The 23,370-nt window shown below is 31.5% G+C and overlaps 1 protein-coding gene across 1 annotated transcript; it reads left to right on the top strand.

Annotated features, from left to right (window-relative positions):
• Positions 1-570: 570 nt before the first annotated feature.
• Positions 571-15,613, top strand: LOC139490046 (uncharacterized). Its single transcript, XM_071276897.1, has 6 exons — positions 571-574; positions 4,136-4,438; positions 8,254-8,363; positions 9,079-9,259; positions 10,553-10,673; positions 15,550-15,613. Exons 1-5 carry the CDS (start codon positions 571-573, stop codon positions 10,660-10,662), a joined length of 708 nt encoding a protein of 235 aa, XP_071132998.1. The 3' UTR covers positions 10,663-10,673; positions 15,550-15,613.
• Positions 15,614-23,370: the final 7,757 nt, after the last annotated feature.

The raw sequence follows: 23,370 nt of genomic DNA, 5'->3' as shown, positions 1-23,370 counted from the left end.
GATACCATTAACAAACACTCTGGTAGGTTTGAATATGCTTTGAGATTCAAGCAGAAACCAACTTCAAAATACATTTTGGATAATATCGTTGCTTTTTAATGTGAATTGAGGAACGGAATTTTTAAATTCATATAATTTAAATATAATGTTAATTTGGTGATACAGAATAAAGTTATCAACAAATAATTAGAATAGGTAAATATGTGAAAAATTGTCAGACTTATTTCCCGTTTCACAGAAATATGCAGATTTAGTAATTCATATTTTTACTCTCTCAAAACTTTTTTTTTTATCGAAAATAAAAATACTGTCTATAACGACTTAAAAAAATTGAAATACAGGATTAGAAATTCTTTATTCGGCAAATGTGGACATTTTGGGATTTAAAATTTCATACAATGATTTTTTAAAGACACCACCGAAAAAAATTATACACCTGTATACACTAATGATCAGTCATATATACAAGCAGGCAGGAAGAGGAGATAATAAGTCAATACATTATTGAAAACGAAGCACATGGATTTTGGGCGCCGTTAAGAATTAATTAGTTTGCGTATATTTGCACAAATGGGTAGGTTAAAGAACAAAAATGCTCATTCTTACTTACAATCTTCCGTTTGCATACTAGTAAAAGATTTACATTACTATTACTTTTTGTGCATGTAATGATCATGAGGGTCCGTAATGCTGTTCAACTTCGTACTTCATGTGGGCTTTTTATTGATGTTTATTTTCGAGCATCACGGAAGCTTGCATGCTTACACAATTAAAATAATGGCGTATACACATTTACAATCTACGAATGTTTGATGAGTTTATATACAGCTTTCTGAAATATGCCTAACCTTGTCTCACTTTTATGTGCATGTCCCAAATGTAATGGTTGTTGATGCCATAACTGTTTCAGTTAAATAGTGTTGACTCAAACAGACCAGTAGTGTGCTGTTTAAATTCGTTTTGTATTTTTGAAAACACATATATAAACACCTCTTATAGCACCACAGTTTTGAAGGGGTGTTTTTCGTGGTTTAATTTTGAATTGAATCAAATTATTAAACAATGTGAGGGAATAAGGAATGAGTTTTTTTTCTTATTATCAGTTGATACAGTGACTTCCGGTTAATCTAGAACTGAAACTGTATCTCAGTGTACAGGTGTGTTGCTATCAAACCTAAGAAATGAAATTGTATGAATGAGATCAACAATTAAGAGGGACATACTGGATAATAAAGAATTGTTGTTTTCTTGAAACAGTAAATGTATTATTCCCTTTGGTACTCAGCTAAGAGGGCCTTCTGTATTTTTGTTAAATTTCCTATATACCTTTTACTATATAGGGCAGTATGTTTTCAAAAGGGAATGGTCTGGACATAACATTTGTATGAAAATAACTCTTATTGCACATTGTGTAAGTTTCTGAGTGCTAGTTAATTTCAAAGTACATTTATTTTTAATATGATTCAGGATTGTTTTTCTTAATATAGAAAATGATGTTGAATATGTTAAAAAAAGAGGGTCAAAGATACCAGACTATCTTGGCAAAAGAGTAGATGTACGTAGCAAGATTTATACTAGAATGTGAGATTCCTATTCCATCAATTTTTATGGTTTCTACTTTTGTTTAAAATAGTGATCCTTTACCAAAAGAGTTAAATACTAAAACTCAATTTTGATTAATAACATTGGTAATGGACTGACCCCTGATCAGTAGTTTCATCGTATGATCTGTCTGTAATAACAATTTGTTTTCGAAAACCAAATACTTTTTTTATCTATAAATATCTTTTATTATTCTGAAACCAAAGGATGGAATGATTTACTATTCATACTGAACAAATTTGTCGTAATGTAGAATTATTCCAGAAACATTGTACAATCATTTTTTTTTAAATTCTTTGCAGGTTAAATATTTTTTTCTTTATAGTTAGAATATGTAACTTTATGAATTGTTGGCATTATTATTATTATCATCATCATAATAATTATTATATTTATAGTTATTATAATTATTTTGATACTTAGTTTTATTATTATTATTTTTAATAGACGCTCATTTCTACAATAGACTCACCAGTGACTCTCGAAAAAGAAAAAGTTAAAGAACCCAAATAAGTTACGAAGTTGAAGAGCATTGAGGAACTAAATTTCCAAAATATTTTGCAAACAACAGAATGAACAGATAAGGTTACTAGTAAAAAAAACACCCCAGATTTCCTTTCACCAGTACATATCATTTTAATCAAATCTATTCGGCGTAATTTAACCGATTTATCATGTTATGGAGGGGTATTTACAAAAAATACCAGTCTTGGACAATAGTCCATTGCTTTGTATTTTTGGTAAATGCCTCTACATAACATAATAAATCTTTTAAATATAGTAATTATCAACCAATTTTTACTACAAGATATAGTGATAAAACAGTTTATCTAAGTAAAAAACAAAAGTTATCAGAAAATCAAGATAAACAAATACTAAGTAATTCATTTGGTTGAAAGGAGGGGCGATAGAAAAATACCAAAGGGACAGTCAAATTGTCATTCGACTCCTTGTGATTGCTGAAACAACAGAAGATAGATATCAACTGCAAATATTATTAACAAATAATATCAGCAAAGTAAGATTTACATAAAGCTTACATTGACAAATTCATCCATCAAATCCTTCTGTGCTGACATGAATTGATATGGTCATATTGATAAATTTACTGTTTTCAAAACTTTTGAATGTTTGAAATACTCAGGCTTTCCTACATCAGGAATAGATTACCTTAGCTGTATTTGGCAAAACTTTTAGGAATTTTGGTCCTCAATGCTTTTTAACGTCGTACTTTATTTGGCCTTTTAAACTTTTTTGATTCGAGCGTCCCTGGTGAGTTCTTTGTACACGAAACGCGCGACTGGCGTAAATACAAAATTTTATCCTGGAATCTTTGATGAGTTTATTTACAACCACTTGGTCGATGCCACTGCTTTTGGAGTTTAAATTCGCCGAGGTTATCACCAGCCCAGCAGTCAGCACTTCGGTGCTTACATGAATTATCATTGATATGGTCATATTTATAAATTTACTGTTTTCAAAACTTTTGAATATTTGAATAACAAAGGCTTTTCTACCTCAGGCATAAATTACCTTAGCTGTATGAGGCAAAACCTTTAGGAATTTTGGTCTTCAATGCTCTTCAACTTCGTACTTTATTTGGCCTTTTTAACTTTTGTGGATTCGAGCGTCACTGATGAGTCTTTTGTAGACGAAACGCGCGTCTGGCGTTAATATAAAATGTTATCCTAGTATCTATGATGAGTTTATTTACAACCACTGAGTCGATGCTTATAAACAAATAAGTCGACTTTCTCTATTTTTTCCACAGACTCCGTATAAAGCTTATTATTAAACTACACATATACATTCAACACAATGTATATTGCTGTATGGTAATTTTTAGATAACAGTTGAGCGATAAAGGGTGCATTAGCCTCTGGCCTTTGTTAGTCTTATATTATTTTAATTTTAGTTTCTTTTGTACAATTTGGAAATTAGTATGGCGTTCATTATCACTGAACTAGTATATATTTGTTTAGGGGCCAGCTGAAGGACGCCTCCGGGTGCGAGAATTTCTCGCTAAATTGAAGACCTGTTGGTGACCTTCTGCTGTGGTTTTTTTCTATGGTCGGGCTGTTGTCTCTTTGGCACATTCCCCATTTCCATTCTCAATTTTATTGAATTAAGAGTTTAATAACTGCATGCGATTAAGAACCATTCCCATCTTTCACTATTTCGTCATTGTTGATTTTTACAATTAATGGTTTGACAAATTGGAGCTATGATGTAGTCTACCAAATTATAAGACATAGAGGCATTGTAGTGCGGAAAGTGAATTATATTTACAAATATTCGAAATTTATAGCCTTCATTAGTATGCTACAAAAAGATTTGAAATAGAGTTGGTTCGTCAGAATTTGCATCTACATTTGTATTCAATATTTGAAGATATTACTAATAATATATTCAGCTGAATGTAAGATTCAAGCTTGTTTGGTTGTCTTGACGAGATCCAATTTAGATTTTTGTTACCTTTTTTAATCATATATCTTTCCTTAAATTTTCAAAATGTTGTTTTTGTAATTTTTAGCATTTGTGGTTGTTGGGATCATCACACCTATTGTGTTATATGGAAGAGCTGTATTACAGTGCCAACTGAACGGTGTCAACTTTAATAGGAGTGTAACAAGAAAGTGGGATGTGAATGACAATTTATCATTATATAATGGATATTCAATTAATGATTCCAAATATACCGAAGAAGTGTACTCAAATGGATTCGGACTCGTTGTCCACCATTTCACAGAAACTGACCTCGAAAAGACTTACAAATGTATATACGGATTCTTACAAAACTCTACCAAATTATCATTCCGTGATGATTTGCTTATATGTAAGTCTCAGAATATCATATCTCCAATTTATAAACTAATCTACATACATGATTCTTAAATATGGTTAAATTCACATTGATCTAACTGTATACTAATATACATATGCTGTATTTGTATTTAATATTTCCTGCCAGAATTTTATTCAGACAAGGCAAAGACTAAACAAAGGGTTCTTTAATTCTTTACAGTCAGGAATCTACTTCATAGCACTTACCTCATCATTACGCTACCTAATATTGTAGTAATGACAGGCTGCCAATTTAACTCTTGAAAACTTATAAATCTATTTACTACATTGGTGGCAATGAATTACATTGATTTCCCAGTGAAATAAAAACCGATAATTTCACAAGTGAAATAAACGTGGTTATTTTACTTCTCTGACGTCATACAACAATAGGCGTTGTCAAGACGTCGATAACGTCGGATCAAAACAAATTGTGAATGCGTAGAAAAAGATATAGTTCTTTACATTTTCTACTTTAATTTCATAAAAAAAAAGCCATTTGCCAATGTTATAAAAAGAATAACTAATCAAAGACTTCAAATATAAAAAAATATTCAACTTGTGACCAAACAACACTGATAATTGACTCATGTGCTGCGCGCATTCGTGAATTAATGTGTTGTTCGGTCACTCGTTGAATATTTCCCTCTATTTGAATTCCTCGATTAGATATTCTATAATTACAAGTACATAGTATCATAATGATCCTTATATTCCTGTTGTATTTTAGAAGAAAATCATTCTACTAGCTATTGAGCATCGTTTCGTGTACTTTTATACATTTGTCTGAAAGTCAGGGAATGTCAGGTGGGATTTTCAGTTCAAAATATATTCTTAAAAAATTCTAATCAATTCGTGGAAAGGCAGACTTCAAAAGGTTGAAGACTAATTATTCTAGATAAAACACACGAAAAATGAAATAATTTATAACATAAAGTTTTGTAATGTTAATATGTCAACCTACAGCCTAAATATATAAAAATATAATAATAGAATCTGAAGCGATATGATGTATCAAATGTTTCTCTTTTATACGTTTATAAATAGTCAAATAGTCAACTCAAACACAATTGAACATATAAAGGATTACTCGACTTTCTCTTTTTTTCGATGAAATGATTGCCTATTTTGGGGCTTCCATCCCTCCTCCAAAAAAACGAGGGGACAGAGATGCAAGTTGATGCTTTAACAAAATTTTAATAATTTTTTGGAATTCTTTTAGGCGTTTATGCTTATTCATAAAAAAAAGATTCACGCAAATTTGCACTTACCACAATCGACTGATTTGTGACGTCTTGTCTGTTATTTTTTAAAAGTGTACAAATATTTCCAATCGCAAATAATACATTTAAGGGGGCTCGCGGGTATAAATCAATTTTTTTTTCTAATATAGGATTTCGGGGGTCACCGTTCACTTAAGCTCACAATCTGCCTCCGAAAAAAAGCATACATTTTTGTTGATGTCCTTTTTTTCCTTTGAACTAATATGAGAAATAGAGATAATATCGAAATAAAAAAGAACTAAATTAAAGAAATCGCTTAAATTTTACAATTATTTAGTTTATGTACAGCTTATCTGAAAACAATAATAAAATATATAGGTCACCGATGAGTTAAAAAATATATTTCAATTTTAAAGCCAAAATATGGCATTTTCGCAGCAAAGGGAGATAATTTGGAGCTTTTTCAATGATATAACCATTTAAAAAGTCATTTGGGGCAAAACCGAATCGATTTTTTTGGGTGATTATTGTACCATATCATAAAGTAATAACTAATTGTGTAATAAATAAAATTTTGTTTTGAAAAAACAAATGTTTGATTTTTTGCTGAAATTTTTGTACCCGCGAGCCTCCTTAAATACATACATTAGATACATAAAAACCTAAACTAGGCATATTCATTAAACTTTTAAAGCCCACAGAAACAAATGCATGTAAACAATTCAAATTTATCAATTTCCCCTTTTTTTACTTTCTATGACAAAGAGTTCCATTTCTTTTGTTTAATTTTAACTGGGTATCCGCTTGTTAAATGTCTCGAATACCCATAATGTTACATGTCTGCGTTAAGGACTTTTCTCTCCCTGTCGTAAGTATTATTTAATTCTATAATCCATTTGCGCCAATACATTCTAAGCAAGCATCATCCGGAAACCTATCAGTGCTTAATTTTGTTACGTTGTTTTTAAATGTACATTCAATAGTAAATTTTACAACAAATGGTTATGTCATATTGTCATCATTGAATCAACATGGTGGACTTATGAAAGAGTTGTTATGCCACTGATTAGTGAAGAAACTGACACAGCAACCTCGATAGCAACATTCAACCACATATTGAAATCGATCATAATGTTTGGCGTGCATTTATATGTTTAGTCTGATTATTTTTATGACGAATTCGCCTGTGTAAAAGTAAGTTTGTCCTCTCTCTTAAACTTCAATTTAATACACCATGTATTTAGATGTTTAAACTTTATATAGAGATTAATACATGACCTTTTCCATATCGGCACGGGTACCATCCCGAGAATCCCATATCAGCCCGAGACGAAGTCGAGGTGCTGTTATGAGTCGAGGGATAATACCCGGGCCGATATGGAAAAGGCCATGTATTTATCGCTTTATCATTTACTTCCGACAAATTTATGGTAACATAGATCCTGTAAATCCATCATACACTATCATCATTTTGAAAATCTATTTCATTGAATTAGCCATGTTTACATCTGTTTTTTCAATAACAGCTGGTTCTGTACAAACAGATTTACCACTGAATCCAATGCACCTTATCGCTATTTGTCCGACATGAATGGAGTTCCCGTACTACGTTGACGTCATAACGAACAAAAAAATCTGACGCTACGATAGAAGAGTAAACAAACGTTATATTTATTATATATACTTAGCATTGATATGATAGCTTTTGCATATGTGTAATGAACGGAAGTACACAAGCCATAATTTCCCGCCCGGGCTGATAGCCCATTTGAGGGGCATCTCGTGCACAAAACCCATAATAGTGCATCTCGTGCAAGTTACTTCCGGTACTTTCTGAAACATTTGTTTACTTTTCCATTGTGACGTCAGATATTTTTTATGACGACGTCAAATTTACGTGAACTTCTGTGGGGATAGTTTAGTACTTTCTAACAAATGCCATTGTCAATTATGAATCATTTTATAGTACAACAAACTTGGATTAATAATGATCAGAAAACTCTTCCAAATTTTCAATGTTTCAAAATGCTTCTATAGAAAATAGTAACATAAAAAAAATATGGAGGTAGTATTGTTATTGTTGTGCATTTATAGTGTATTTGTTGATTCATAATTTAACTTTTTTATAAAGTTTTTGACTGTTTTAGTTATTCTGTTTGTTAATTTGCTATACATAAACAATTGTCGGAAGTATATGATTAAGAGATTAATACATGGCCTTTTCCATATCGGCCCGGGTATCATCCCGAGACCCCCATATCAGCCTGAGACGTAGTATATTCACCGGACTTATGTGATGTAGACATGGGGCTAGATATTTTCATAATTTTGTAAACATTATGTGTTCTGATTGTTGTAAATGTAGCTAATAAAGCTAGGTAAGAGTAGTTTAAATAATTGGAATGAATTCTAATTGGAAAAATGAGAACCAAGTTGTGTTATTTTTATGGAAATTGACTGCTTGAAACTTCTTTGCGTTTTCTTTCAGAGTAAAATAGTAAGTACTCATCATCCAATTGTAGTAGCCCCAATTCAATTCTTTTTTCGTTGCCACCGGATGTTATTCCTTCCTATTCTTTTGTAGCTCTACCTAGAAAAGTGGATAAGGATATCACCTTTTTTAAAAACAAGGTGGACATATATTTGAGGTTCCATGGGGTTTTGCCAGTGCCAAACTGTACTTTCACTTTAAATGTAAGTACAAGATACATGAGTTATAATATATAATATGTATTACATTATTGTAAATCTTAATTTTTGACAAGTTTTACATTGAAGAATTATGATCTAAGATAAAGGTTCTATATAACAGATTATAGAAAAGACAGTAGAAATAATGTTTTGAATGTTTGTTGTCATGCTCGACCGCTCTGACTGAAATATATTTCTTTATTTGACGTAAAAGGGTACTTATTCTAAAAGATAATATAAGTATGTTTGATAATTTATTTTGATAAAGAATGCAAATGCACAACGTATTGCGAGTATAAGGGAAACGTATAAAACGTTAATACAAAAGGACAAAATAGCACTCCATAGTGTAATTGTAAAAGGTTAAAATACATTTTTAATTAACTATGAATTTTTGCAGAACATTTTCTCTTATGTCACGTCCATGCTTCACATTACTTCTTTAAAAAAAACAAATCTTTTAAAATCGTTAATATAGTTTGCCAAACAAATTACTGGACATGAAATATATTATATCAAACAGCGTATAAAGAGCCATAAGATGACAAGATTGCATGTCAAAATCGAGAGAAACTGGAAAAAACAATGGCAACACACGAAAACAAGGAAAAGACAGACAAGTAAAAACACACAATAACACCTAGTGTAAACAATAAACCTTTTCAAACGTATTCAATTTTTAGTATAAATAGTAATGCAATATTTTTTTCTGTTATAGAATGTAAGTATCGACAAACCATTTGAAAGGAACTTTACGATGGTCGGTCCATTGTATATGGCAACTTTTGGAATCAGTTTAAATATCGACAGTTCGTGTGTGAACAGATTAAATGTAAAGTGCTCTATTTTGGAGGAAATTGTTCTTGCCGAAGAAGCCGTTGACGACTGCAATGCAGCTGGTAATTTAAACGTTTTATGATTTGAAAATATCAAAAGTTATTGTGGATCACCACAGGCGAGAATTTATTTCATCTTTTGTTTAAAGGCTTATATTGTTTAAAAAACTATTTTTTGTTAACCTTTGTATTGACTTCGTAAAATTTATACACTGTACAGATTTTGTACTGGTTTACTCTTACTAATAATTTCGTTTTGAAAATCAGAATTTCCTAGGAAAAAAATATAGGCGAGGATGTAAACCTTTACAGATCTCAATCAAACCTATTATTACATCATTAGACTGATTTAAACAAGGATTTCTGAGATTAAATAACGTTGATTTCGGTATTTCTGGATCCACCAGGTTGAACGTTGTAAACTCCGGGAGATAAATATGTGTGATTCAAAATTCAGATTAACACAGAACTGATAAGAACTTGAAAGTTTTATAATGACGATTTTTTAATTTATCAGTCTGGGGTATATATTTATAGATTACTAATGTCTTAATCGTTCGGACCTAACATTTAAAAAAACGAAATGACCCCTAAACTTATTATAAACTAAATAGTTTTTCATTACAATCATTATCTATTAGCATCATTCTACCCAACTGAAACTATAAGAGTGTATTTCTTTCTAACACAAACAGTACAAACGGTTCATCGAGCACACGTTTAGATCATATTTTCCTATTAAATATACGTTTGCAAAGTTTGCATAAACTTCGACAAACTATACACTCGCTAAAAATGCGTCTATATTTTGTTCTTCGTCGTTTGTTAGTACAAACGCTGCATTTCTTTCTAACTTTAACAATGAATCAATTATCTATTCATAATTGTCCCACTAAACAAAAAATTGATTTTAACGAAAGAAAAAGAGGTATAATCCTGATTGTCATAACTCAAAACAATGTCAACAATTACTCAAATTTATGTATATTAGGTATATGTTCTCCTTTCTTTCAGTGCTGCTATTTTATATGATAAAGATGACGAACTGAAACTAAAATTATATATGCAGATAAGTCCTGTATGTCTAAAACATCTTCTTTAGCTAATAATAAGTTTGTTTACATTTTGATAGTTCAAACAGGGTCAGTAATGACTGATTAAACGATGTATTTGTTTCTACTTTTGTAACGTTTAAATAATCTATAACAAACGTCGCACAAAATTCACAAAACTTTGGTTAGAAAGAAATGCACTCTAAATTAAAGCTGATGTTTTGGTTATGCTCATTCATTGGCGAAGGCCGTTAGTCGACCGCAAATTGCTAAATAAGTCTCAGATGACTAATGTTAATTTCAGATGTTTCCATGTTGCCTGGAAGGACAAACACTCTCCTCGTTGTATCCGCTGTGTTGATAGTTGGACTGCTTGGGAACATTGCAATACTGCTGGTCAAGCTGTGTACATAACCCAATGTACGGTATGTCAATCATCTATCTACTACAGTTCACGGCCGACACTCGGCTAACCGAGAGATTGGTCGGTTAATCTATATTGAGTATGCGGCTATATCGGCGGTTGGTCTGTTAATCGGGTTGGCTAAAGTCTGTTAATCAGGTGTTATCGAGAAAATCATTGAAAGTTCAGCATGTTTCATAGTATAACTTTCTAAATATATTTTCATCATAAAAAGTATTCATGTCTAACAAAACAATTCAATGTACTGAATTCAGTGGTGTAATTATTATTTTTCTAGCTTCGATGTACGATCTATAAAATGAAAAGGCGGGTTACTCATCAATAAATTTATACACATTTTACACACATAAAATGTACACAAAATGACACATTGGTTAAATTTACTTGCATTCAATATTTTGAACATCGAAAAAAGAAAGGCATTATGTTTGTTAACCATATTGATATCATTGTGTGAAAAATCTACACGAAAATCTGTATTTTTGTGACATAAATCAATCTTTATTTAAAACCTGGTCTGTTAATGGGTCGGATGTATAAAACTCGGTCTGTTAATTGGTCTGTTAAGAGTTATGAATGGCAACAAAAGTATAATTGTATTGCTATATGGAGTGTTATCGGATCAAATGAGTAGGCTCAAGACGAGCGGCTAAAATATACGAAAACACCACATGAGCAATGAAACATAGCATATAGGGAAACAACACATGAAATTGAAAATTGATAAAAATGGTTTCAAAAGTGTAATATTAAAGTAATATTAATTTCATCCAAGAATGATCGCATATATCATGTTGATTCTGCTTAATTGTCATCATGCATGACACAAATTTGTCATCTACATTGGTAACCAATATATATATATAAATTAGAGATAAACGTCGTAATGTAACTAAACATCAGTAAGTAAAATATATTGGGATGACAAAATATGAAAAGAAAGAAAGAATAATGAGTTAGATAAACAAAATGTAGAAAAAAATGACATAACAATTTAAAGAGTACAGAAATCAACAAAACCCACAATCCGGACCCTCATGGTATACACGAGAATCTGGATGGAAACGCAGAATATAGAATAATATATAAGGACAGTAGAGAGTGATACATTGCTAAAAACGAGAGAAAAATAATACTTGTTTAAGAATACACACATGAAACACCGATGGCTGTTGAAACAGTAACGGATTGCGATGTACTTATATTGGTGACAAATTCTAGAAGAAAGTTACATGCGGACAACTATGGTGGCAGGTTAATGCCATTTTGCGTTTTAGCGCTTTAGCGTTTTCGCCTTACATATTCTATATGGCGGAAACGCGAAATTGCGAAGTCGAAAACGCGAAAATGCGAAACCGATTTCTCGTTTTCGACTTCGCGACTTCGCGTTTTCGACTTTGCGATTTCGCCTTTTCGCTATTTCGCGTTTTCGCCCTATAGAATATGAAAGGCGAAATCGCGAAAACGCGAAATGGACTTCACCGGCCACCATAGACAACTGTAGTTCTCCTCTGCACTTATGTAGAAAGGAACTAAACGGAATAAAATTAATTGAAACTTAAAATAACCAAATGTAGCTGCATTCGCTCCTCTCCGTTTACTTCTTTAGAGTGATTTGTAAACAACATATGATTAAGTAATAGAAGAAAAGAACCAATTAGATGATGCTGACGAATTAGGGTTTAACGTCCAGTGACAAATATCATGTTCATATGTGAACGAGAACACGTTATATATACCCTGTGTTGTATTAGAAAGACACTTTCAGTCGGAATTGAGAACGTGCTACTTCAAACAGACACAAAAATTAAGGCTGATTGAAAACGTCAATAAAAAATTCATGCATATTCCAGAGGCCAATACATATCACGCTATATTGAAGTGACACACCCTTCAATAAAATGCAAAGAAAGTCAAAATAAAAATGCTCTTTCTAGGATACTGTGGCACCGTATTGTCATTTGTGTTTACTCAGGAACATCTCATTCTTAAATTTGTCGTGGCTAAATAACTCTTAACTGACACAATTTCAATTGTCCAACCCATTAACAGACTTTATTCCCATAATTTTCACTAAAACGTGGTATTATTCACGTTATTTTACAATTTTGAAATATTTACTAATGTCAATTTATTTTTTAGAACCACAGTACTATTTTTTGTCCTTTAAATGATATCTAAATTTGTTTGCTTCGCCTTTTATTCAAAAAATTGCTATGCGTATAAGCATAAATACTACATACTTGCGCGACGCCTTTTAGTTTTACTGAAAACTGCGCAGACTAAGAAATGTTTTTACAAATGCAAAATGTTGTATGATAGATATCATCTTGTCAGACACTTTTCTTTTTTTGATTTGGTTCTTATAACATGCCAAAAATCTGTATATTTAATAGAGTTTAACATTAAATTAAGCGTTTTACTCTTAACAGACGTATAACCAACCCGATTAACAGACCAATCGCCCATATAGCCGCATACTCAATATAGATTAACCGACCAATCTCTCGGTTAGCCGAGTGTCGGCCGTGCAGTTCCTCTCGTATAACGGATGCTTATGTTAATTAAATCAAAACATTTGTATCAAGAAAAAGTTTATATATAGTTAATACAGTAATTGAATGATTGTAAATCGAATAAATGCTACATACAAAAAAAACCCCAGCATAACTTTTAATTATATGTCAGTAACAGCAGACGTCAGTGTAGAAAAATACGCCTCTATCTGGAGTCTGTAAATCTTTGAATTTTAGAGATAATCACTATGGCTATGTTAATACTGAGAGTTTAAAACCTTTTTGTGAAAAGGACCAACATGTCGTCCTCTATCTTAAAAGATGGGAAACAGTACCATCAGGATCATACAAAACGCTTTTTCGTCACTTTCTAAAACTTAATGTAAACGGTTAAATCTTATTAAGGATCTATTTTCTTCCTATCAAAATAAATGTTTGACTTGTGTAGATATTGAAATACAACTTAAAAAAAATATTCAAAACAAATTAAAATACCGATTTGTAGAATAAAAAACTTACTTCAAGAACTTTCAAAGCAGTTTTGATATACCAGTCGACCAAACACCAATGTGGTGGTGGTATGACTTAATCACTACATGAAAATTCTTAAGAATATTATTATAAATGAATTAGCATTCAGGTCAGTGTGCTCCACTGAGAGTCAAAAAGTAAACAGTCATATAATAACCACACCACAGCTTAAGGTCTCTGTTGAACATATGAAGATTCCTACTATGTATTGGCTTCCTTAAGTACACAAAAAAAACTCTCGAAAATCGTTTCATCTCGGTCTATTGTAAGTGTTCTAAAACTAATCTTCTAGTGTTTTTAACCAGCTAGTACTTTAACTACTACCAAAGGAATTATCATTAACTATCGAAATAAAAATATATGAAAAAAGTGGAATAAACCATTGTTTTGGACTGTGAAAAATTCTTTGTATACTTTTTATAAATGCGTACTTTAAATTGTCACTGTGATTCTGCTGACAGTTTTGACGTTTCGTCTAAAAAATACTACACTCCCACACAATCTTATTAGACATAACTTCCTTTTTGATTGAATGGTCGTTTGAAAAATTTAATAAAAATTTATTTGCATGATTTACTGCAACTCATTCAAAGCCTTCTTATGTAATTCAAACTGAAAATATGCTAGATATACTTACTGGCGGTATGATGTGATTTTTGAAGCCGTTAATTTTCTCATAGATAACGTTTATGTACGTTTCGGCAATACAGTGTATCGACAAGGTTTATGTATTTCTATACTGCATCATTTCCACCCTTTTAATATCAGACTTGTTCTTGTACTGTTATGAATCACAGATTATGAACAAACTTACTATAGACCCGAATAATCAGAATGTTCTTAATAATATACTGTCGTAATTTACCCAAAAGGAACTTGCTTTTAATAAATCAGTATAAACTGTTATAACTGTCCTTTTAAAATTTAGGTATCCCAGTTTTACACGGAAATCTAAACCTTTAAAACTTACGACAAAAGGGAAAATTGTTCTTTCCCTATTGTAAATTTCCTTTTTTTGATAATGATATTTCTTTGGCACCATCATACGGTGTTTATATAGTATAACTCGTTCGTGTCTGAAGTGACGTTTAGATTTCAAAGAATGTAATCTGAATGCTAATAAGGTTTTCTACTAAATCCATTGGATGTTGGATGTGAGCAAATTCAATTTGAAACTTTAGTCACAGATTTTTTTATTAGTTGTTTGAACTAGCTGTCAGTAATTGCGAACGAATACTATCACACCTGTAATTCAGACGTTTTGTGTTATCGTGATGTATAATTACCCTGCCACACCTGCTCTGCAATTTTGTAAATTGCTTTTTTTTTAATGAGTTAAGCATTTTGTACTAAGTTTTATAGTGTGTTCATATGTTGTACTGGTTCGTGTACGCCACTGTTCTAGGTTAGGTAGAGAGTTGTGCGCCTGCTCACATGTTCAATTCTTAAAATATTCTGTATAAGCCTGTCTCAAGTCCTGAGCCTGTAATTTATTGGTTGTCGTATGTTGCTGAATATCATATTCATATTTCATTCATAGTTCTTTTACATAAATCAGGACGTTAGTTTTTTTTAATATTTGTCCTTTCGGGGACTTATTGTTGACAAAGTTATGTTGACGTTTGTTTTTGTTGCAGTGTTTCTGTTGTTCCGTCGTTTTCTTCTTATAATTGATGTGTTTCCTTCTGTTTTAGTTTGTTCTCGGATTTGTTTTTTTAATCGATTAATGACTTTTTTAAAAGCGGTATACTACTGTTGCCTTTAAATACCATATCATCTTAATTCAATAATTTAAATATAATAATTCAACTACTTTGTTTTTTTTTTTAGATTTTCGTAACAGAAACTGAGTACAGACTGAAAACTATATTAGAAGCAACATGGTGTTATTCAACTGCGAACAAAATATGGACAATATTTGTGGTGTTTTTGAAAGTATATACACGCACATCTGTGACCGTTTTGGTCTAGAATATTATTTGTTTCAGGAATATTGCCATAAATATTAGTTAATTGTTTGTTAAATGGATAATTGAAAAATTATCGCTTATGTGTATGTTCAATGACGTTGAAATAAAATGAAGAGTTTATTCAAAGAAAATCCACATTATAAACATATCAATACTAATGAATTGACAAATTTTTAATCAGATTAAGTAGTCTTCCTTAAACTTGATTTATTGATGTTATACGGTATACCAAGAAGGTTATATGAGAAGGAGAGAGACGAAAGACGATAATAAAATGTTACCTACTTTTCTGTAAGTAGGTGTTAACTAGTTGAGATCGACTCTGTCACAGAGGGAGATTTTGTCCTAATGACATACCCGAGTAAGAACGGAAACACCCGAGGTAAAATAAACTGACCGGATATAAAATTATTAACATGTTAAAAAGATTTGTTTAATATGTTTACTAAGTAATTCAAAATTAAAATTTTATATAAAAAGTAAACTTATTACCAATAGAAATGAAACGGATATCCGTCTCATTGCCGTCAATGTTAATATCAACAGAAAGTCACTTTTACGTTGTTCCCGATAAATTTCTCTATGTTTCAATTGCAAATATTCCTTCCGGTCGTTACCGGACATCGTAACTAAAGTACTTTGCATATTCGTATATTTTCTATGATTATTACCTGCCAATTCTCTTAAACAGAAATTGAAAGGTGAAGCGAAAATCTTTGTTTAAAGCAATGTAGTGTTGAATAAAGTTCGCACACTAACTTTCCTTTAAACCCTTAAAACATTTATTTTTTTTCTTTATTTTTTTTTCACCGTAGACAGACGATTGATTTTGAAATTGCGCGTCATCTCTATTTCCATATCATAAACACATATACACTGCATTATTACCAACAATGCACCTGAACTTTAATCACCCAGTCACTTAACCCGAATAATTCAGTCGTTATATTCCGCTGATCTACGAAGGCTACATTAACGCCTGAACGTCTTCCTCGATCAAGACCGTCAACCGGAAAATTCACACCGCTTTGCAATATGGGAATTTTGATTTAAATTGGCAGCTAAAGAAGGAGGAGTTCCGGATGTTAATTGATGATAAATGATGTAAACTGATGTTAATTGATGTTAATTAATTATTATCAGATTTGTGTTAATTGAACACACGTGTTTGGTAAGACAATTTCAAGAGAGTTGCGCAGACTCATATCCTGATCGCCGCTGATTGGCTCTCTCTCATAGAGAGCAGGCGACGCGGCCAATGATCACAAGGAGTTCAAGCCCTCGTGTGGGAGAAAATCGGACACGGAAAGGGCTTGAATTATTCGAGTTACCAGTCACTGATAACAATCACGTGATATATGCGATTTATCTAATAGCCAGAACTGCTCGCGGTAACAGCCCGGTACATCAGAGGGCCATGTCAAGTGGGTGATAAACATGTCGGTTTCTTTATAATTTTATCATATTTCTCTGATCGAACTGCTATCCTAGGGATGCTAATTTTGTATCAAGCAGAGTGTTCACTCTCCTCATATAACCTCCTTGGGTATATCAACTGAGTTGTTTGTCTCCAACGTTTCATCTGCAGTATAATGCAGGTACGTGTCTTTATTTGGCGTTTTTTTTTTTTTTAACTTTGATTGCTTCAAGTGTCACTGGTAAGTCTTTTGTAGACGAAACGCGCGTCTGGCGCAAATACAAAATTTTAATCCTGGTATATCTATGATGAGTTAAATTTCATCTTTATATGTCGGAGACATTTTCATGCAATTTATAAAATGCTCAACCTTGACAGGCGTTATATAAAATGACAAAAAAATCTAAGTTATTTTATAGAATTACCAAAAATTTTAAAACAGAATGATGCATTTCCGCAGCAGATAGAAACTGGTTAAACCTGACCATAAATTTATCTTTAGGTTTAAGTTAGGTCATATAAGGCATTTATCAACATTAAATGCACCGATAACTATTACCACAGTCTAGCATCTTCAAGAAAGTATGTTAATTTGCAATTTTGGTTAATTTATGCCATATAGTACGCAACGCCATTGCCAAAGAACGACAAATGGATGAAAGGTTTATTGTTCTTCCAAATTTTTTTATATACGATCGCGACAGTCGCCTCTCTTTTGATATACTGTAAACCAACTTATTTTCACGAATACTTTATTTCGCGTTTTACCCTTTCTTGACCACTTCGCGGCTATCTAATTTCGCGATTTTCTGATTTACTTGATGAAGTTTAATAAGGAAAGATCCAATATTTACATATTCGCTACGATATACATTCGCGTTATTTTTCTAATGGCGCAAGTCGCGAAAATAAATCGCTCGCGAAAATAAGTTGGTTTACAGTATGTATTCTCCGCATCAAATAATTCCTTTTAACACATAAGCATAAGAATATATCTTATTTCATTTTACAAAAAGTACTTTATTTTCGTTTGATTTTTATCAGTTGACCTTATCCTTTCAATTAATTATTTTATTTGTTGTGGGTTGATATCAAATTTTGCTCATAATAAAGTTTTCCCGTCTTGTATCTGTAACTTACGTTTCTTTGAAACCGATGTGTATGAGCACTAACAAATTCAACCTTTCCAAAACAAGTATTCAGTGCTTCGCAGTATCATAAATTAACATCAGCTCTTGTAATTTTATGATATTTAGAAAAGGACAAAGATTTCATTTGATTCAGGTAGTAAATAAGTATATCAATATAATTATAAATATGGTAAAAACAGCGTCTGTTAGAGAAAAGGCTCCGTAGGAGGTCCACGAATAAGGGTCTGTGAAAAAAATCGTCAAACAAAAATTTTATTTTTTACGAAACTTCATAGTAAAATGGAACAGTTTTATCCGTAACATGAGTTGATATGGCGAATTGAATTTATCTATATTTGGGGTGCAAACTACTGAATACATTCTTACATTGGTCATTTGCTGGTGGAAGAAAAATACATCACGTTATAGAAATAGTTATTTACAATTTATTTGAAAGACAACTGGTACCGAATCGGTCTGTTTCAAGTGTATTCGTGGTAAACTAGAGAATGAAAAAAGAAACCAAATCAAAGGCCTCAATTTGTTTCAAAGATACCTGTTTTTTTTTATTTAGAATAACTGATAACGTAGACAAAACATGGCATAGACAAGGATACTGAAAAAATTATTTTTTATACCAATAGAATAATGTTAATATTAGATTTATGCATGAGATATATATATATATATATATGTATACAATTACCTTAATACCAGCTCTCTATCGGAAGGTATTTTAAACATGTATTGGCATTCAGCGATTAATATAACTAGTAAATACAATATTTTATTCTTGCTATTCAAATATGTATTTGTGGCTCCTAAAATAAGTCCATTTGGTCAAAAAACATTTTATTACTATGCGAAAACAGATAAAAAAAATAATACAGATTATAGTTATTAAAAAAAGGAATTGCCCTATAAAAGGACATGACAGCCGAATTGCTAAAAATATTCTAAAGGGTCTGTCATTGACCGTTAAGTCCTATAGTAGGTTTCACAAAGAAACTTACGACTAAGATTGATCGCAAGTATTTTGTATTGTTCATGACTTACGATCAGTCTTAGTCGTAATTTTGTTTTGTAAAATTGACTTCAGGATTGCTGTTCGTCAAAGAATAAACTTAAGTTTTACACAAAAATAATATAGTATAAGAAGGATTTGTGGGCCTTGCTTTTTGTCAAATTGATTAATGTCTTGACCGAAATTAGGAGTGGAATAACTTTATCCTGTTTTGAAAATTGTATATCTTTTGTTTAATTATTGTAATGCACAAGATTTAAAAACATTGGTACCCGTTATGCTATTTTCACCTTTTGCATTTAGCAACTGCGAGTGCTCATATATACATGTGTTGTGTTTGTTGTTGCTTGGTGAGTGCTATGTACATATATTGTGGGCTAAGCAAATTGAAACTGAATCTTACAGTTGGTATAATTATGAGGTGAAATTACATCACTGTCTCATATTAGTGGAGGATTCAGCAATCAGAAATATGCTTACCCCGCCATATCATGCTAGGGACCTGTAATTTAGTGGTTGTCGTTGGTTATGGTGTGTCATATTTGTTTTCCCTGAATTGTATTGTGACGGTCACATAAATTAACAAAATGAGAATGGAAATGGGGAATAAAGAGAAGATAACAGCTGAAGGCCGCCTATGGGTCTCTAACGCAGCCAGAAATACTGTTTGTTATTTTTTAACAATGTGTCACGTTTGTTTATGACGGAAATATTTTATGCGACTATACGGTGTTTGGTTTCTCAATGTTGAAGGCCGAACGGTGACATAAAATTACGTATATTAACGTTATTTCAACTAATTAGATGGACAGATGTATCATTGCCAATCAAACCACGTCATGTTATTCTTCTATAGTTCAAACTTAACCAATGAAACACATTTAATATTTATCTAAATTATAAACAAATACACTTGATAATGTTTACATTCCGGTGTAAAAGATTGTTTTAAAAATACTGATCTACATCAGGCATATTCAAAATTTTTATTTATTTCATTTTCTCGAATAGTAAACAAGAACATATTATATTTTTTTATTTCATCAAGCAAACCGTTACTTATGGATAGCTACAAGAGATTTTAACGACACTTACAGCAACTCTCTAGCATACAATAGCATTACATTCATGAGAAATGTTTGACAAATTTTAAACCGTTTAACAACCTAGAGTTAAAAAAATCTCCAATCTTTGCGATCGTGCACAGTGTAATTGATGTTAAAGGAAGCTGGTGTTTTTTGCCATATTGTATTTGTCTATTGGTTAATTAGTTTTTTTCCAAAGCGTTGTTAATTTGTTTTCACTTAAAGAGTTTGAATGTGACTTTGGTATACTTCGCGTCATTTTTACAGTTGACACATTGAATTTTTTTTGGGTGAATGGACGTACGAATTGACGTTGTCGAACGTTTATTACAACTGTTCTCGACCCTTATTATAAATAGAAATATAATGTACAATCGATCCATACTCAGAATTGTATTAAGATATATAAAGAACATCTAAAGATGATAATTATGTTAACAAACAAATAGATAAAGATTAAATAATGCTGTTAAAATGAATATACGTTAACCGTTCTTCTTAATTTAAATTAAATTCTTCGTAGTATGCATCTGTGATGCAACCCTAATTGTTAACACTCTCTTTCATATCTAAATACTAACAATATAGCATATATGACATCATCAGGGGTCCAACATTCACAGTTTGACTTAGATAAAATTGAGAATGGAAATGGGGAATGTGCCAAAGAGACAACAACCCGACCATAGAAAAAAAAAAACAACAGCAGAAGGTCACCAACAGGTCTTCAATGTAGCAAGAAATTCCCGTACCCGGAGGCGTATTTCGATAGTATTTATGCATGACGTCTTACCAAATAGTAGTCCTACTCATTTGGTTAACAACATATAACAATTTTCATATAATAAAATCCGTAAAAAAACCAAGGGTGCTACCCAAGACGAAAGTCGTACTAGTAAATGTTTTTTTTTTATAAAGGCTGTCTTGTATATCTATTTAAAAATAATTTAGGGACTAAATTTAGATTAAAAGTGTTCAACCAAGGCGATGACTGCACATGATTTTTGTTAAGAATTGTATTGCTTAACTTATTAAAAACAACTATTTGACTTACAGGTGTCAAACTAATAAACGTGATTACGTCAATAAATTGTGTTTTGTTTTGTTTTATATTTATTTGATAACTTCTGTTGGAACTAAACGTGTCAAGCCAAGGTGATATTCGTAAATCTGGTCTGTAAAATTGTTTTAAATATTTAACTTAAAAATATTATGGAATGAAAAGGAATCAAACCAAGGCAATCTCATGCACGTTTCTTTAAAGAACTAAGAATATATTTTACGAAAACTGCAAATTTTTTATTATAATTTGTTTTCGCATTTATTATTACCTGGAAAATAATGGTTCAAACGAAATAATCAATCGCATCCATGAGGAAAGCGTATACCACATAAAAACCCTTCATGGAGTATTGGAATGCTCAGTTTAAGTACCATAACAGAATTTATTTACTTTTTTAAAATATCCTTGCATATTTGTATCATATTGGTATACCCAATCACTGACTACTTCGCGGTTAATGCTTACGGATAAAAACACGATAGTACATGTAAGAGTCAACTAACAAAGGGAAACATATTGATGTAGTGATAATCACATGACTATTGCATATGTTTCTGTATTTGGTAAATCTTCAATAATAACATAAACATACACAAGTAATAAAAGATCAAGATAACAAGAGCTCAATCTTTCTTAAGATTCTGAAAGTTCGGACTAATAGATATATCCAATTATTCGTTAAACATGCGCCTAAATAACGTCTTCCCAAATAAACTGGACATGGCGACGTGTTATGCATTCGGCATAAGTCATGCTGCCAGTATTTTTTTAATCAATCTTTAATTTGGATGGAAGAAATTCAGAAATAGTTAAGAGATAAATAATCACCCACATTCTTTTAAACTAATAGTAGTTGTTTGCGTCATGGTTAACAAAGATAGCCTGTATAGTGTTTTATCGATACTAGGGCGTCTTGCATCGTATATGAAATTTAGATACTTGTTTTGGTTTTTTTAGGAAAAGGGGCAAATAACCGCAAGAAATGTTTTTTCCTTTAGTATCTATTTTATGTCAATATACCAAAAGTAAACCATCGCTATCTCTGTCTGCATATCCTAGTTGCCTTTATGAAAACCGTCTTTATTTTTTCTTATTGAATTGCTTGTCTGGATTATGGTATATTTTCAGTACTTTTTAGTTTAATCAGCCTTCGGACGTTTGATTAAGCTTTTGAAATTCAATTATTTTGATCTCGAGCATCAATGAAGATGCATAAATTGTCAAAATATGCATTCATCATCTTCAGGCAAATGTGTACCGTGAATATGTATTTAATGTTACTCTGTTAAAATTCTTAATAGTTTGTGAATGACCATTCTCAAGATTGTCGAATATCTTGAACTGAAGTTACAGATAATAAACTTGGTATATATTATTGCCATATGTAATGTGGAAACATAAAATTTATCAAATTGGCAAGAAATTTTCTAATTCGTCAGACCAAGGCGATGGTCGTACATAATTTCTGTAATTTTTTTTTGCATTACTTATTAAAAACAACTATTGGACCGAAAGATGTCAAACGGATAAAAGTGATTACGTACATTATTTCTTTTTTTTTTCTCTTTCATATCAATTTGAAAAGAAACTATTATTGGAACTTCAATATTCGTCCACGTTTCTATTTAAAATCGTGTTTGAATCTAATATAAAAAAACTACTTTGTTAACAAACGTGTCAAATCAGGGAGAAAGTTGTCAAAGATATCAAGATAATTTTTTCGCAATTTTATTTGTTCTAGTTGAAATAGTTGCACATGTAACAGACTATTGGATGCACTATCCTGAATTAATATTAGAAGAGAGTAAAAACAACAATAGTTATCTACCTTGATGTAGTTTATATATCAATATTAATATTTACTGAGTTGTACTATTTTACATGTCTAATGGTTTAGAGGGAGGGTCGAGATCTCATAAAGCATGACGTTCATTTTCGCATTTCTGTTTGGGGCCAGATGAA

This window comes from Mytilus edulis, chromosome 9 (assembly GCF_963676685.1).
Source record: "Mytilus edulis chromosome 9, xbMytEdul2.2, whole genome shotgun sequence".
Classification (NCBI taxonomy): Eukaryota; Metazoa; Mollusca; class Bivalvia; order Mytilida; family Mytilidae; genus Mytilus; species Mytilus edulis.
Note: the sequence above shows the minus strand (reverse complement) of the source record. Positions and strands in the feature narration are given on the sequence as shown.